This window comes from Podarcis vaucheri, assembly GCF_965113315.1.
Source record: "Podarcis vaucheri genome assembly, chromosome: 2".
Taxonomy (NCBI): Eukaryota; Metazoa; Chordata; class Lepidosauria; order Squamata; family Lacertidae; genus Podarcis; species Podarcis vaucheri.
In genome coordinates, this window is record NC_138760.1 from 122,183,492 (window position 1) to 122,201,133 (window position 17,642).

The following is a 17,642-nucleotide window of genomic DNA, read 5'->3' on the forward strand; positions in this document are numbered from 1 at the left end:
CTGGCGAAGGGGAAGAAGATTCGGGTGAATGGAGAGTCTGTGAGCACATATTTTGCATCCCAAACCATGGGAGAACGTTGCCGCTGGCACGGGCTGCTCTCTATACACACCCTCCTGGACAGACCTCAAATATTTATATTATTTATTTGCAATATTAACTGCCAATATAAAAAAATATGCCGTGATGGTGAACCATGTAAAATCAAGAATAAATTTGCCTTCGGAAATCCAAGTGCAAATGATAAATCACTACATCAGATCAAAAGAGATAGGTCAGCCATCAAGACCAGTTTATTGGCTCTCATCCAGCTGTGCCTTGGCACCAATCCAGTTGTTGCACAGCCACACCTGATTCACATGTTATGAAGCAGAATTGGGTGCCATCAGGACGCTCCAAATCCTGTCTTAGTTGCTCCCAACTGCTTTGTATAAACCAGGGGTAGGGTACCTCTCTCACCCTCGGAATCCCACCGCCAGGATGCACCCTTGCTTTGCTCCCCACTTGTTTTCTCGCCCGACTGGAATGTCTTCTTGAACTCATGATGTCTCTTGCGTCTCTGGAAAGCTGCAAAGGTAAAGTTTACATTAGTTGCTCCTCCCACTTTTGCCACTTGGACACTCCCGCTGTTGGCATGTGACCAGCGGAAGGTTGCTCAGAGGGGAATGCCGTTCTTCAGATCAAAAACGGTTCCCCATCCCTGCTATAGATGTCTAATAGCATTGGGATAAGTGCCCTGTGGAACCCAGATTCCAAGGGGCTGAAGAGCAGCTCCCCTGAAGCTGCTGCTTGCAACCAACCCTGGAGGTAACTGCTGTGAAACTGTGAGTGCATTCAGTACATGCCCCACAGGGCCGACCCCAGAGGATCCCCTGGCCAATGGCATCGAAAGGATATTGAGATCAGGCCCTGTTGGGCAGCAGGAGGGGCAAAACTCTGGGTGTGCAGAAAGTCTGAGAAATGGAGGCTAAGAGCAGGACAGAAGTGGAAAGAGCCAGGAGGGCTGGGAGAAAGCAACTGAGCATTTATTTCTAAAGACAGCTCTTCTGCGCAAGAGATGCTTTTTGAAATAAAAATACTGCAACCAGCTAGTAGCAGGGCCCAGTTCACCCGTGAGGCAGTTGCCTCAGAGGGCAGATTGGGGGACAGTAAGGGAGGGGCCGCAGGTCCAAGCTCCAGGGATGCTGCTTTCCTCACTGCCTCCTGTTGCCTGCCTCCTCCCCTGCTGCTCTCTAGCCTCCTTTTTTCACCCCCTCGGGCAGCAGCTTCAGTGGGTGATAACTTCAGCAGCAGTAGCAGGTGATCACCATTTTCTGTTTTGCCTCAAGAGGCAGTGGACTCTGCAACACAAGAAGTGGTGGACTCTCCTTCTGGGATCAAATCAGAAACCTCTCTCATTCTGGGATCAAATCAGAAACCAGGACAGTGTCTCTAAATCAGGGACATCCCTGGAAAATAGTGGCACTTGGAGGGTCTGTCTTTCCCTGCTTTTTCATTCGCTGCCTCTGGTCTCCTGCATCCATTTAGCAGAGGAGGGGAGAGGTTTTGGCCATCATACTTCTCCTCCACCCCCACCAATATAAACAAAAGCACAAGGAGACACACCATTTTGGAGTGAGGACCAAAAAATAAAATTGTTTTACTATTTTATTACTTATTTTTGCAGTTCAATCTATCTATAAATTTTATTGTTTATAGCCAATGGCCACCACAATACAATATGAGCACAAATCACACAGCTGCAAAACAAAAGACATTGCATGCACCATACCAGGATAAATCTATAGCGTCCAAAATTTATATTCATGGTTGTTTCAATGGGAAGGATATAGGGCAGCAGAGTCCAGGTGGTGAGGTCCAGATTACAGCTTCCATCATCCTTGACTGTCAGCCCTGCTGGCTGAAGCTGATGGGAACTGGACAACAACATCTGGGGACACCTCAATGACTATTCTGTGATATACAGAATCTACAATACTCTCCTGGTATGCCCCACGGAGGACCTTAAGATCCATAAATAGCAACACCCTAGTGGTCCCGGGCCCTAAGGAAGTTAGATTGGCTTTAACCAGAACCAGGGCCTTCTCAACACTGGCTCCGGCCTGGTGGAGCGCTCTGCCTCGTAAGACCATGGCCCTGCAGGATCTGATATCTTTCCGCAGGGCCTGTAAGACAGAGTTGTTCCACCTGGCCTTTGGCTTAGAATCAGTTTGATTCCCTCCCCCTCTTTCTTTTTCCTTTTTCTTCCTGTGAAGAGGCTGTATCCTAATTTTTTTATGTTGTATTTTAATCTTGTTTTTTAAATTGTATTTTAATCAACTTGTTTTTATTATTGGTTGTTAGCCGCCCTGATCCCAGTCTTGGCTGGGCAGGGTGGGGTATAAATAAAATATTTATTTATTTATTTATTTATTTATTTATTAGAAAAGGATTAAGACACTGATCCAGAAGACAATGAACTGCTGACTGTGGCTGGAATGAATCCTCTCCAAGGACCTCTACAAAGATGTCAACATAGCTCTTTGCAAATAAACGTTCCCTTTTAGAGCAATCATTTTGCTCTGGAGAGAAGCGCCTGCTGGGCCTGAGAGGTAGATTTGGTCCCCTTAAGTCTTAAGCCATCCTAAGTTGGGTTTTGTTTCCTGACAGCCAAAAGAAAGGGAGGAGCATCTCTCCAGAGAACGAGGCTCCTAGGAAGGTGTAGAGATGGGCTCCTGTGTCGGCATCGAAGAAAGACACCTCCCTCCCATCATAGTTCAGAGTCACTCGGATCCGCTTGGGCTTGTTGCTCAGGGACAGTGGAGGGTTGTCAGGGGGGTTGAAGGCACTGTACCAACCTCCCCTCTTCCCCACAGCCCAGACGCCTCCTTCAGGACTTAAGGCTAAGCAGCCCTTTCTCCTCACTGACTTCCTGGCAACCCCAAGAGCCCACATCTCCTCACTTCCCACAATGACTTCCCAGTAATGGCTGCCTTTGGTGAAGCCCTCACGTCCCAGCACAGCAGGATCGCTGTAGAACCTCTCAGAATTGTTGGGCAGGTGTTGATACTCGTCTCGCCATCTCACGCTTTTGCAGTCCTCAGACAGGACAAGCCGAGGATAAGCTGTGGCTGGATCCAGAGTGACATTTGCTGTTGGGGAGAGAGATGAGGCGTAAGGAAAAGAGGCAGAATCTGCGGAAAGAGAGGACACACCAATCCAAGACAAAACCCAAGAACCAGGTTCCCTCTCTCATGAAATAGGACTTCATTGCATTGCATTCAGGATTGGGACCCTCCTCTCCTTCCTCCAGACGATAAATGCCCTTTTTGCTGTCTTTTTTAATTAGGCTCCCCACCCCCTTATTTAATATATGTTGCTGGATGAACATTTTGTATATTCTGTTCATTGTCTTACATTTTCTGACTTTTTCTGACTTTTACATTGTGTATTTTATTTGCTCAAGTTGTTTTGAGATATTTTCTCTGTATAAAGAGATTGATAAATGTAATAAAGAAACAAAATAATAACATTATTTATGCTGTACCCCTCCTGTCAATCCAGGTATCTCAAATGACCCAGAAAAGGTTTACTTTCCTTTTTTGTGTGAGTGGATCCAGGAATCGGATGCTATGATGGCTGCAACATCACAACAATGCAATTCACTCAAGTTAAGCTACTGATTGTTCCAAGGTCTGGGGGACGGGCTGTTTAAACCCAATAAAACAACATTTCCCATCCCCTCTGTGAATTTGGTCTTCCATTGGAAATTCACCTTTCTGAGCCAGTCTGAGGAATACAGTGTCTGAAGAAGGAAGAAGATAGAAAGTTTACAGTGTTGGACCTCTGGTAAATCTTGTCACAAGAATATGACTTAATAACATAATGCATATTGTTTATTTAAAGTTAAAGAAATTAAGTTGAACAAATATTTTTATAAAAAACTAATAATAATAATTGAAACAGAAATAGAAATTGAAATACTTTATTGTCACTTGTACAACTTGTATACAGTGAGATTATACAAGCACCCCCACTCAGCTCTCTTAGTCTTAATTCCCCTCGTTTACTGACACACCAAACCTGAAAGTCAGTTGCCCTGTTGTTATCTTTTCATTCAGCAGCCTAACAGTCCATGGATAGAAGCTGTTCTTTACCCTGTTGGTGCGACTAATCATGCTTCTATATCTTCTGCCTGAGGGCAGGAGATCAAGAAAGTGCTGGCCAGGGTGTGAATAATAATAATAATAATAATAATAATAATAATAATAATAATAATAATAAAACAATAACAATAATGTATATATACTGCCCTTTACCAGAATATATCAGGGTAGTTCATATGGGGAACAGATTAAGATAATTAAAAATGTAAAACACAGAAATAATAAATCATACTAGAAAAGATTGTCTATGAACCTCATAGTTCAAAGTAGGATCAATAGTGGTGCATAAGCTCTGCAGTACCAGTCTTTGGCAGGAATACAAAGGGGAGCTGGCCACAGCCTCACATCTGCCCCAAGTACACTGGTGGTTCCAATGGTGGGGGTTATTAAAGCCGCAATTTTTTAACATAACAAGAAGCTAAACTTGCAGAGGCAGAATTGGCAAAGCTCTTAAGCAAAAGGAAGTCCCAGACCTTCTAAGAGTCCCTAGTTTCCAGGGACAGTCCTGGATTTACAGAAGCTGTCCAGGTTTCTGATTTGTCCTGCTTTTCCTTGGGACATCCCTATTTTCATCGGAGAAATGTTGGAGGGTATGAAGTCCTGCCTCACTGAATTTAATTTCCAGTAGCATTGCCCTGGAACTCTAGAGATGGTTTTTGCATCAAAGGCTGGTAGGATCATATATGGGACGTTGCCCTCTCAGAGCACACGACACAGCTCTGTTGGGGTGGTCAGATACGCAGGTTTGCCAAATGAGGTCAGTTTGGAAAGGTTATGGTTTCTCTTCCTTTGTTTTGCAAGCAGTAACACTTCCGTACTCAAATTTCTATATGGTCTATCTGGATCTCAATCACAGAAGGCGGAGAACTCAGTTAAATATAGACATTAACTTCAGCACTGCTTGCACTGTGTTCTATTTTTATGGCCTTAATGTAGTCTACATTGTGGTTTTGGTTCTTGTTTGAAAGTGGATAAAAGCATTTTGGGGGTTTGGGATTCTTTCAAACCAACACTTAGGTAGAGGCTGTTTGGAATGTCCCCTTACTTCTCCAGTGAAATGTGGAATCTCTTGTGAGACCAAGATGGTTGCAGCACTAGATTTTTTCATTCTGTGATTTGCCCTGAGATCTAATAATGAAGGAGTGGTATAAAAATAATAGATAGATAGATAGATGATAGATAGATAGATAGATAGATAGATAGATAGATAGATGATAGATAGATGATAGATGATAGATATAGAGCAGATGCAGGTGTGAGTCTGAGGAGGAGGAGATGCCTCAGGAGGGTAATAGGTGATTGTTGTGAAGCCCAAGCAAACTCTGAGAACCTCCCAAAGGACCACTCCTGATTGTGTAGATTGGCAACAATACGCAAAGGAGATTCCATATAGTTATGAACAGAAACATGTTGGAACAAAAACTCAGGACTTTACAATACAATACACCCTGGTGCATTTGTGGCGGTTACCATTCCAGCCTCAGAGGACGAGAATGGCAATATAAATGGGGCAATGGGTAGTTGCAGGGGCGGGGGAATGATGACTAAGCTGAAAAGAAGGAAGCTCTGCTGGTGCCACTATTTGGCAAGAACAAAATATAATGAAGAGTCTGGCATGCTCATTTTCAGACTTATACAATACCTAGCATAAAATCCTCACCGTCATTATTCATTACCTTTGAACTGCTTCATGTCACCCTGCAGAAGGGGATTTGTAGCACAGAATTGCGAGATCCTTTTCTTCAGCTCTGGAGGGAGATCCACTGGATTCCCTAGTCTCTCTCTTTTCTCATATCTGGTGGAGAAAAACAATTTTAAACCACCCAACTCCAAGGAATGCAAAGGAATTGAGAGGAGGAAGGAACTGCTAGAAAGCCAAGAGGGAGAGGCAAGCACAGAGGGATTGAGGCCCAGAGGGATGGAGGAGATTATGGACGCCAAAGCCTGGGGGCCAGAACACGGTCTCTGAGTCTTTCCACTTACATCTATGCCAGTAAAAAGAAACGTTAAGTGATACCATTATGCTCAGAGTTTCTCTGTTTCTAGCTTTGCAGCATTGCCTATAACATGCAACGGGCATAGGGTTGCCATACGTCTGAAATTTTCCAGACATAGCTCAACAACTTTGCCCAAAAAAAGCCCAACAACTTCTGCATCCGGATTTTAATTTTTTGAAACATGGCAACCCTAAAAGGGCATAAATTATCTGAATGTACAGTGGTACCTCGGGTTACAGACGCTTCAGGTTACAGACGCTTCAGGTTACAGACTCTGCTAACCGGAAGGAGTATCTCAGGTTAAGAACTTTGCTTCAGGATGAGAACAGAAATTGTGCAGTGGTGGCATGGCGTCAGCGGGAGGCCCCATTAGCTAAAGTGGTACCTCAGGTTAAGAACAGTTTCAGGTTAAGAACGTACCTCCAGAATGAATTAAGTTCTCAACCCGAGGTACCACTGTATTGACAACACATTGCATATTTCATTCCATCACCCATTCCTTGGCACTGGGCCATTCTTGCCCTCTTTTCAACCCATTGCTCAGTTCATTTTTGCCTTGATTATGCCTTTTGGCTGCTCTAACCATTTGTTAAAATTCAACATTTGGAATCAAATGCAACTCGAAAAAGCACTTCGAGAAATAACAGAGTGGGCTACAGAAGACAACTCCCACCATCTTAAAAGTATATGTAAGGGTATCTAAGAAGAAGTTTAAAAGTCTAGAAAAAACTGAAAGGATTTTGCCTGGCTCTTAAAAGATGTTTTCTATTCTTTGTCATTTTCTGACAAAGAGAACAAAGGAGCAGAAAAACAGGTTGGACCTGAGGGGTTCAAAAGAGGGCTCCTGTAGTTACCTGCGAAATGCTGCAGGTGTGGGGAGTCCCCCTCTCTCTCCCTTGGAGCCTGGAGGGGCAGGTTTTATGTACTGGGCTCCTGGACCCTTCCCAGCCTCATGAGGGGAAGCAACTGGAAATGAGAATCTTTCACGCCGGCATCGGAATCATGGCTTCACTTGTGCCTCTACCGCCGTTTGCGCCAGCATCTGAATCATGGGACTCCTACCTCGCTCGGTTCGACTGCTACCTCCAAGCCAACGAGCTGACAGCAGTATCAAAGGATCGGAAGCGGGGCCTATTCCTCAGCCTCTGTGGGCCTGAGGTGTTTGAGACGGCCCGAGCATTGGTTGCGCCTGAAGCAGTCCAGGAAACACCATGGGACACAATCCAAGAGAAGCTCCGCAGCCACTACGCACCAAAGCCGTCCAAGATTGCTGCCCGCCATGCGTTCTACCACCGGAACCAGGCAGAGGGGGAGTCAATCAACAACTACACCACCGCCCTGCGACAGGCTGCAATGCACTGTGAGTTCCGAGACTTAGACGATGCCCTGATGGATCGAATCGTCTGCGGGGTCCGGGACATCCATCTGCAACGGCGTCTCCTAGCCAAGCCAGACCTCACGCTACAGAAAGCCATTGAGGAGGCTGTGGCCTCAGAAGCTGCTGAACGCTCCGCTCAGGAGATCCGCAAGTCCAGCACCCCGCGTCTTGCTAGGGAGCCAGTTCCGGTGCATCATGAAGAGGCCAGCAGTGATGAGGCATCCTCCAGTGAAGACGATGATTTGCACCAGACAAAGCGGGAGCGCAGGAAGTTCCAACAGAACTCCAAGGGCCAACCGGAATGTGCTGGCTGCGGAGGCAACCATTCCCGTGCCAAGTGTCGATTCAGAGACGCCATCTGTAGGAAGTGTTCCAGAAGGGGCCACATCGCTAAGGTCTGCCGATCGGCTCCGTCTGACACCCCCCCTTCATCGACTCACAAGTCCAAGTCTTCACGCCAGTCTGCCAAGGGAAGTTGTTTCGCTCTCACCAACTGCCGCTGCCCGTCTGGAACCACGATTGGCCAAACCGACTCGTCGACGCGACGCAAGCTGAACGTCACGGTGCTCATTGAAGGAGCTCCATGTGACATGGAGATCGACACCGGGTCTGCCCTGTCCATCGTGTCATGGAGCACCCTCAAAAGACTGGTACCCAGAGTGTCCAAAAGGCAACTCGACTCTCACCGCGTACACCTGAGAGACTACCAGGGAAACGACATTCCCGTGGTAGGCGTTGGCCGGTTCCGGATCGCCTTCAAGGATTTTTCGGGCCTGCTCCGGTTGGTGGTGGTCGAAGGTCAGCGGCCAAGCCTCCTAGGGCTAGACTGGTTTGATGCCCTCGGCCTGGAAATCACCGGCATCAACTGCATCTCTAACACAGAGACTGAGGGTCTGGTCAAAGACTTTGCCGAGGTTTTTGACGGCACCTTGGGGCAATATACAGGTACGCCCATCTCCTTTAGCCTTGATCCACAAGTCGCCCCCATCAAGCTAAAACCACGCCGGGTTCCCTTTGCTCTCAAGGCTAAGGTGGACGAACAACTGGACAAACTGATCGCCCAAGGAGTTTTGGAGCCGGTTGACCACGCAAAGTGGGAAACCCCCATCGTCACGCCTGTCAAGCCAGATGGGTCGGTGAGAATCTGCGCTGACTACAAGTGCACGATTAACAAGGCACTTCAGCAGCACGCTTATCCGGTTCCTGTTGTCCACCACCTGCTGCATTCCCTGGGTGAGGGTAAGATCTTCGCTAAGCTGGACCTTGCCCAAGCCTATCAACAACTGCCTGTCGATGATGCCACTGCTGAGGCCCAGACAATCGTCACCCACCGGGGGGCATTCCGTTGCCGCCGGTTGCAGTTCGGGGTGAGTGTGGCTCCTGGCATCTTCCAAAGCCTTATGGAGCGTCTCCTGCAAGGGCTTCCGGGCGTGGTACCATATTTTGATGACGTCTTGGTGTCTGCAGACTCACACCAGCAGCTGTTCGAGCGCCTCCGTGCCGTGCTGACCAGGTTCCAGGAGGCCGGGCTCAAGGTAAAGAGGGAGAAGTGCCAGATCGCCGTTCCACAGGTGGAGTTCCTGGGCTATCTTATCGATGCCTCCGGCCTTCATCCAACCACATCCAAGATCCGCGCTATCCAGCAGGCCCCCACCCCAAAAAACAAAACGGAGTTGCAGGCATTCCTGGGGCTGCTGAACTTTTATAACATGTTCCTGCCCCACAAAGCCACAGTGGCTGAGCCTCTTCACCGACTCCTTAGCACTAAGACGCCTTGGTCCTGGGGTCATCGGGAGACGGCGGCCTTCAACGCGGTCAAGGCTCTCCTTTCTTCAGACAGTGTGCTGGTACAGTACAGTGAATCCAGGCCGCTGGTCCTTGCCTGCGACGCCTCACCTTTTGGCATCGGTGCTGTCCTTAGTCACCGTTTTCCAGATGGAAGAGAAGCACCGCTCGCCTACTTTTCCAGGACACTATCTCCGACGGAACGGAATTACAGCCAGCTCGACAAGGAGGCATTGGCACTTGTGGCTGGAGTGAAGAGGTTCCATGAATACCTCTATGGCAGGACTTTTGACCTCATCACTGACCACAAGCCACTCCTGGGCCTCCTCGCCGGTGATCGACCAACTCCACCGGTCCTCTCACCACGCATGCTGCGATGGACTGTTTTCCTGGCTGCCTACCACTACCAGCTCATCCATCGCCCGGGGAAATCGATGGGCCATGCCGACGCCCTCAGCCGTTGCCCTCTTCCAGCATTTGTGGAAGACCCGGCTCCAGCTTCATCGCTCCTTCTGATTGAGGATCTTCCGACAGCGCCTGTATCGGCTGCCACTGTGGCCTCCGCGTCTGCCCAGGATCGCACCATCAGCCGGGTGCTCAACTGGGTGTGGAGGGGGTGGCCACAAGGGCCTTTTGCATCGGAGTTACAGCCCTTCGCAACCAGACAACATGAACTCTCAGCTCATCGCGGCTGTCTGCTGTGGGGAGACCGCGTCGTGATTCCCCAGGGACTCCGTCAGCGCGTCCTGGAGGCTCTGCACGTTGGCCACCCGGGAATTGTCAAAATGAAGGCGTTGGCTCGGTGTTACGTCTGGTGGCCTAATATGGACGATGCCATCACTGCCTGGGTGTCCGCCTGCCAAGCGTGCCAAGAGTCGAGGCCTGCACCACCGGCAGCTAAGGGACACACCTGGGAGACGCCAAAGACACCCTGGTCGAGGGTGCACATCGATCTGGCTGGCCCCTTTCACGGCCGGACCTTTATGGTAGTGGTGGACGCCTATTCCAAATGGCTGGAGGTCGCCCTGATGCCCTCCACCACTACCGAAGCTGTCATCCGGGTGCTGCGAGGCCTGTTTGCAACGCATGGGTGTCCTGATGTCCTGGTCTCTGACAACGGACCGCAGTTCACGTCAGGCACGTTTGAGCGGTATCTTTTGGGACTGGGCATCCGCCATGCCCTAACGGCACCTTTTCATCCATCCAGCAACGGGCAAGCAGAAAGAATGGTGCGCTCGACAAAAGAGGCACTGGCGCGCCTGGACCGGGGAGACTGGCATGAGCGGGTCGCCGAATACTTGTTCATGCAACACATCACCCCTCATGCGGCCACAGGGAGGAGCCCTGCTGAACTGCTTATGGGCCGCCGCCTCAGGTCACCGCTCGACCGGCTACACCCAGACTTTGCCGTGGCTGAACCCCCAGGCTGTGCCAACGCACCACGGTCATTTGTCCCAGGAAACCAGGTCTTTGCCCGGAACTATGTGGGGGACATTCCTTGGGTGCCAGCCACAGTAGTGGGAGTCACTGGACCTCGCTCATACCAGGTGGCACTCGAAGACGGACGCTTGTGGCGACGGCACATAGACCAGCTTAGGCGCAGGGTTGGGGACGTGGACACTACCGAAGTGCCCCCAACTGCGCTTGCGGCTCCAGAAGAGACACGTACAGATGGCGAGGCCCCACCTACACCACCCTCGCAAACTGCCAGCGTGGAGCCGAACCAAGCCGTTTCAGAACAGACTCAGACCACTCCACTTGCGGAGGCTCCACCCACAGCAGCGGATCCAGGGGAGTTGGTTCCAACGCCACCTAGGGTCGCACCACAGCCTCAGCGAGAACTGTGTGGCTCTCCGGACTTGGCTACCAGTCCCCGGCGGTCTGGCAGAGTTTCCAAGCGCCCAACTTATTTAAAGGACTATGTTGTTGGACAGGTATCACTGTTGGTCTAAGTAGGGGAAATGTAACCGATATGCTTTTGTGCCTAATTGAACCATTACGCGTAGTGCTGTATATAAGGAAACCATTACGATTGTAACTAACGCCTTATCTCGGTGGGGAGGGGTGTTATGTAGTGTAGTTCACCCTGGGCCAACAGGGGGATATTGTATATAGTTTTCACTCAGGTCTGTAGATAGTTTTCACTCAGGTCCGCGTCCGTTATTTTAGGCGGGAACTCTGAGCTGTTATGGTTACAATGTTGACAGCCGGCTGACTATAAATACAGGCCGGCTGAGCTGTTCGCAGTCAGTTTATTTCCAGCTTACCAGAATAAAAGAGCTACTTGAAGAAATCGCTGTGCCGGCTGCTATGTCAACTCACAACTTAATAGAGAAGGACCCACTTACCTCTGCAAGGTGCTTCTCACATCCTAGAGAGAAAAAGAGGGAGAGAAGAAGGGAAATCAGTGCCTTCCACAAGATAGACCCAGGATAGGATTCGCTCTGGCCCTTTGGCGCTGTGGGTTTCCCATGGAGGAGATATTCACGAGACTATTGTCAACAGACAAAATGGCTCCATTTTGACGCAGTGAAAGGTGAACTATTAGATGCAAATGAATAGAACAAAGCTGCTCCCACTTTTAAAATCTGCAGGGAAACTTCCCAGTTTTTCATGCAACATAAGAGAGAAAACCCACATTTGGAAAACAATGGAAAGAAGCTCCCATAGAATCGTAGAATTGTAGAGTTGAAGGGAACTCGAGGGTCACCCTGCTCCTCTATAGAACAGCCCTGGCAACCAAATATATATATTCCAACAGAATATATATATATATTTATATCTATAAATAAGGAAACATCAAATCTTTAAAAACTTCCCAAAATGATAATAATTCCCTTACAAACACACTTTCAGCTGCTTCTGCCACAGCCTTACCCGGAGGAGTTCACTTCCCGGCTGCTGGCATTTCTCCTCAATCTCCTGGATGATCCTTTGAAGAGAGGAGAGTTCCTCAGAGAGCTGGTCCATGAGCTGATCCCTTTTTGCTGCAATCTCCTTCTCCACCTTCTCCATCTGATTCAGCAGGCGCTTCTCTTGCTTTTTGAGAAACTGGCGCAATTGCCTGAACTCATTGGCTGCCTTTTGCCTCTCCGTTTCTGTTAATTTCTGCAATAAGCAGAATAAAAAAGAAGAGGAAAGGAATTCAGCATCTCTATTTGTGTCCAATCTTCGCAGAATAGAGGGGTGTTGAGAGAATTCCACAGGAAGGGCAACTCTGGCTTCTCAAAGCCTACGGGAACGCCTCTCCTGGTATGCCCCGCGGAGGACCTTAAGGTCCACAAATGACAACACTTTGGAGGTCCCAAATCGCAAGGTGGTTAGATTGGTCTCAACTAGGGCCAGGGCCTTTTCAGTCCTGGCCCCAACTTGGTGGAACGCTCTGTCACAAGAGACTAGGGCCCTGCGGGACTTGACATCTTTCCACAGGGCCTGCAAGACAGAGCTGTTCCGCCTGGCCTTTGGTTTGGACTCAGTCTGGCCCTTATGTTTCCCTCCCCTTATGGGTTTGATCTATGGGCTACTTTTAAAATGAGGCTGCATTTTAAATTGTAATTTTACTGGTGTTAGCCGCCCTGAGCCCGGCTTTGGCTGGGGAGGTCAGGGTATAAATAAAAATAAAATTTATTATTATTATTAAAGGCACGATGAGAAGAAGAAGAAGAAGAAGAGGAGGAGTTTGGATTTGATATCCCGGCTTTCACTCCCTTTAAGGAGTCTCAAAGCGGCTAACATTCTCCTTTCCCTTCCTCCCCCACAACAAACACTCTGTGAGGTGAGTGGGGCTGAGAGACTTCAGAGAAGTGTGACTGGCCTAAGGTCACCCAGCAGCTGCAGGTGGAGGAGCGGGGAAGCGAACGCGGTTCACCAGATTACGAGACTACCGCTCTTAACCACTACACCACACTGGCTGGAAGATGCTGACTCTGAGACTTCTAAACTGGGTGGGAAGCGTTGGGAGTAAAACGCCAAGGATTGTAACAAGTAATTTGACCCAGAAAGGGCTGGTGGTGTAAAGCAGTGTTCCCCCACCGGGGCCCCCATGATATTCTAAGGGGGCCAAAGGTGAAAAATGCATAAATGGGGGGCCACAGCAAGAGACTAGGGGGCCACAGAGGGAAGTGAAAAGTGAAGCAAGAAAATCCTGATTGGCTGGCTATTCGCTTGGCCAATCCCAAGTGGGTAAGGGGGTGCCCACCAGGGCCTGGAACTCCTTTTTGCCATGTGCGTTTTCTTGGAGTAGTCCTGGTTTTTTCCTGGCAGGAGGGGGCGATGGCTGAGGCTCCCATTTCCACCAATAGAGCCCACAATCCAGAACCCCCATGTCAGGTAAATGTGATGGTGGGGTGGCAATGGGTAGGGCTGGGTGAGCCGGAGCTGCTTTTTTGCTGCCCCCTGGTGGCAGCCTGGGCCTGACTCTGCAATCCACCCCAGCGCCTTGAGGATTGGGGCCTTTGGATGTTGCCGAGGCGCTTTATAGGTTAAAACCAGCACTTTGAATTGGGCCCGGAAACTAATTCGTAGCCAGTGCAGTCAGAAGAAAGTCACACTGCGTTCAGTGGGCCTAACTCCCACTTTTAGGAGAGATGAGGCCTTTCCAAAGGACATGTGTTCTGAGGACTTGGGCTGCCTCTTGGCTTTTGTTTCTCTGCATTTTACATGAAGTTTCTCAATATGAGGGTGATGGTTTATGTCCTCCTTCCCTGGTCCAGGTCACTTACGAGAAGGTCTTCGCTTTCTCTTTTCACCGCTGCTTTTTTTAACAGAATTTTCTCTTTCTCCTCCAGCAGATTCTCCAGGCAACTATCCATCACATTCTGAAGAGAAAACAAAAACTCAGGATTGATTTGGAGAGAGTAAAGGTGGGCGATATGCTTATTTTCCGCCATGCATTCAAGCGCCTGGGAACAAGGTCGGCCCTGCGCTTAGGAAGAGTGATAGGCTTGAAGCTGCTCTGTCTCCTTGCAGAGGATGCAATCCTAGGTTTTAAGTGAGTAGTTGCAAAGTGCTTTCTGTCATTTTTGAGTAAGACCCGTTTGTATAACTCCTGCTATTTCTATAAATGGTATTTTTACTAGAGGCTTATGTGAATTGCTGAAACAGGCACAGAGCCTAAAAGGTAAATACAAATATATGTATAATTGCCATTTTTAGGGCAATTTCCTGTTTGCTTTCAGCCTTAATTCAAATTATGAAGTAATCTAAAGTTCAGTTTACATTGCTAAACATCATGTGAGAGGAGTTTTTCAAAACTAAAATTAATCAAGAGCTATCTTGGGTCCAGTATGAGTCAAGCTCGGATCTCTGGCTTAGCCATCTTGTCAATTGAAAACAAAGTAGCGAAAGGAATTGATTTTGATGATGTGATTTCAAAATTTGCAGAGAACAAAGTTCGGAAAAAGGGGTTTTAAGTGATTTTGCCTACAATGTTAAGTAAATAAACCAGAAAATAACACCTGCAACTATAAGTATCTTATTTTTCCTTCTTTTAATAATTTCAATGTGGGGGGGCGGGGCGGGGTGACAATAAATTTTCGCACTGGGTACCGCCTGACGTTACTACGCCACTGAGCATAAGTGTGGATGAACCCTAAGATTCTCCTGTCAGACTGCACAGCTGCTGTGTTTGCAATGAGGAGAAAGGTGTTACCTTGTTCTTCACCCCTTGGGATGAAACTATCCTTTACAAAATGTTCCAGGAAATGTCAAAACAAAGAATCCCTTAATACAGAAATTTTTTTAGGGGAAAGATGGGAGCCCCCACTATAATTATTATTATTGTTGTTAATTATTTATACCCCGCCCATCTGGCTGGGATTCCCCAGCCACTCTGGGCAGCTTCCAACAAAACACTAAAATACAATAACCTATTAAACATTAAAAGCTTCCCTAAACAGGGCTGCCTTTAGATGTCTTCTAAAAGTTTGGTAGTTATTTTTCTCTTTGACATTTGGTGGGAGGGCGTTCCACAGGGCGGGCGCCACTACCGAGAAAGCCCTCTGCCTGGTTCCCTGTAACTTGGCTTCTCACAGCAAGGGAACCGCCAGAAGGCCCTCGGCGCTGGACCTCAGTGTCCGGGCAGAACGATGGAGGTGGAGACGCTCCTTCAGGTATACTGGACCGAGGCCACTACCTACAGAAAACTAGAAGCTCCCTTGCATTGGGAGTTGCTTTCCAGACACATTGAGACAATATTCTGCAAAGAGAACGCACGGTGGGGAGGAGGAAGGAGTCAGTGACCAAGTGCAAAGATGACTTCGTACCTTGTATTCCTGGACAACTTCTTCCTTGAGGACCACCGTGTGCGATTCATGTTCCGGGGAACGTTCACAAAACATGCACACCAATTCTTTATCATCTCTGCAGAACAGGTGGAGTCTTTCCTTGTGTTTCTCACATAGCTCCTTTCCTCGGAGTTTAAACTTTTCTGATATATTTGCCAGGTCCCAATTGGGACGGAAATTCCCTTTCTGGATCTTGGCTCTGCAGACAGGACACGCCAAGTCCCCCGCACCCTTTTCTTCCCATTTATCGCTGCAGTTCTGGATGCAGCCCTGACAGAAGTTGTGGCCGCAGTCCAAGGTCACGGGGTCTGTCAGATAGTCCCTGCAGATGGGGCACTTAACTTCATCCTCCACATCTGTGGATGGAGAATAGGAGGCCATGGTGGGTGGAGAGTCTGCGGCTTTGTTGACAGAAGAGGCAGCTGTAAAAAAAAAAAAAGCAAAATGAGAAGCAGCTAGAGGATAAAGGCCAGTTGGGGGGGGGAAACTATTGGTCAATAAGCATTTCCAAATCCTTCCAGTGAGGAGTGACAGTGCCTCCAGACTGTGTGTGTGAAATAGATTAAATAGCTCCACCATCCTAGTGGAACAAACAAAATTTAAAAACACTTGGCCTTTTTGTGGTCTGCAATAGAAGTTTCTTGCCTGGGGTGAACAGTTTCTGTATGGATGTCTTATTTTCCACAGGATTGTGAAGGCGAAGGCAAGGGTTAAAACACCCCTGCAGGTTCACTGAGAACTGAATGAAAACAGCCCTTTCTGAGCAACCAGCTGCCTGGGACCATAAATTGGGGTCTAGTGGTAAAATACTCACCCCTGGATTAGCTTTCTCTTGCTGCCAAGATGCTGGGCTGACTGATCGACGAGAAATTCTGAGGCTTCCTTTTTCCTCGGTCGGCTATTCCTGCTGTTGCTTCCTCGCCCTTTCTTTACGACAGGGCAGAGAAGTGTGCATGATGTAACTACAACCAGGAACTGTTGCCTTAAATGGTGCTTCTGGGAATGCTCATCTTCCTCCCTCTCTCCCTTCACTTCTCAAATATCACTGATTTCCTCTTCATCTTTGCTCCACCCGAAAGAAAGAAAGAAAGAAAGAAAGAAAGAAAGAAAGAAAGAAAGAAAACCACCCTTCTCCGTCGTTATTGAATTGAGCATTTGTGTGAGACGTCTTTATACAAAACAGAACAAAGACATAGTTTCTTTGGGGGGAGGCATGGAAGGCTTTTTAAAATCAGAAATATTACAGTAAATGGTTAATGAGTAACTGCTTTGGCCTTTCTAGCATGAACTTTGCCTGACACTTCAGCCACACTCATATTGTTCCTGATGCAGATATAGACTGGCTGTTCCTCTGTGTGTTCTGGGAGATCAAGAGGAAGGGAACTGGTCACAGTAGGAGGAAGATTCCCTGGCTTCTCCAGCAGCCTGCCTGATCTCTTCTTCTTGCCCCCCCCCCCCCGCTTCTGCCTCTGATTCTGGACTTCTCTCTGGTGCAGACTCTCCCTGCTCACTAAGCCCTGTTGCCCCTTCAGCTTCTGACACCTCCTCCTCCTCCCCACTGTCTACTCCTTTTTCTCCCTCTGACCACCCATTGTCATCCCACCTCTACTCCCCTAGCTCTGAGCTTTCTTCCCCTGGGGGTTCTCTTAGGGGTCCCCCAGCTCGTGTCTCCCACCACTCCTCATCCAGTCAGTCCATGGCAGTATGCCTTTCTTGTCTGCCTTCACTGCCACTCAGTAGGCTTGGTGGGGAGCCCTTTCCAATTTTTGATAACATTTGACAGGATCTTTCCTCCAGTTGTGTTTGAGCTGTCTCCTAGCTTGCTTCTTTGCCCTAAGCTCTGGAGTAGACCAGGGAGCCAAGTGGGCTCCACAAAGTGGGAGAGAGCCCTTCGGATGTTCCAGAGGTCAGTCAGGGCTTTCGCAGGAGCACTTGTTACCAACTGCCTACGCCATGTGCTCTTTACCCAGCCTGCCCCATTTCCCCCATACAGTGGGACTTCGGGTTACATACGCTTCAGGTTACAGACTCCACTAACCCAGAAATAGTACCTTG

The 17,642-nt window shown here is 48.4% G+C and overlaps 1 protein-coding gene across 2 annotated transcripts; it reads right to left on the minus strand.

The window, feature by feature from the left end:
• Positions 1-1,627: 1,627 nt before the first annotated feature.
• Positions 1,628-17,020, minus strand: LOC309524971 (tripartite motif-containing protein 10-like). Of its 2 annotated transcripts, none has more exons than XM_082210248.1 (8): positions 16,402-17,020; positions 15,567-15,982; positions 14,025-14,120; positions 12,181-12,411; positions 11,652-11,674; positions 5,820-5,938; positions 3,753-3,782; positions 1,628-3,129 (listed from the first exon to the last, which is right to left on the minus strand). In XM_082210248.1, the coding sequence occupies exons 2-8, from the start codon at positions 15,966-15,968 to the stop codon at positions 2,612-2,614; spliced, it is 1,419 nt and encodes a 472-aa protein (XP_082066374.1). In that variant the 5' UTR covers positions 15,969-15,982; positions 16,402-17,020; the 3' UTR covers positions 1,628-2,611. The 2 variants fall into 2 exon arrangements, with proteins under 2 accessions (XP_082066374.1, XP_082066373.1); XM_082210247.1 differs by having other exon boundaries at positions 15,567-16,009.
• Between the last annotated feature and the right edge of the window lie 622 nt (positions 17,021-17,642).

Excerpts from the sequence above, each read along its gene's own strand:
- LOC309524971 (XM_082210248.1), bottom strand. The coding sequence starts at position 15,968 with ATGGCCTCCTATTCTCCATCCACAGATGTGGAGGATGAAGTTAAGTGC. Across the intron at positions 12,412-14,024 it reads GAGAAAGCGAAGACCTTCTC|AAATTAACAGAAACGGAGAG; the intron begins GTAAGTGACCTG and ends TGCTTATTGCAG. Across the intron at positions 11,675-12,180 it reads CGGGAAGTGAACTCCTCCGG|GATGTGAGAAGCACCTTGCA; the intron begins GTAAGGCTGTGG and ends TTTTCTCTCTAG.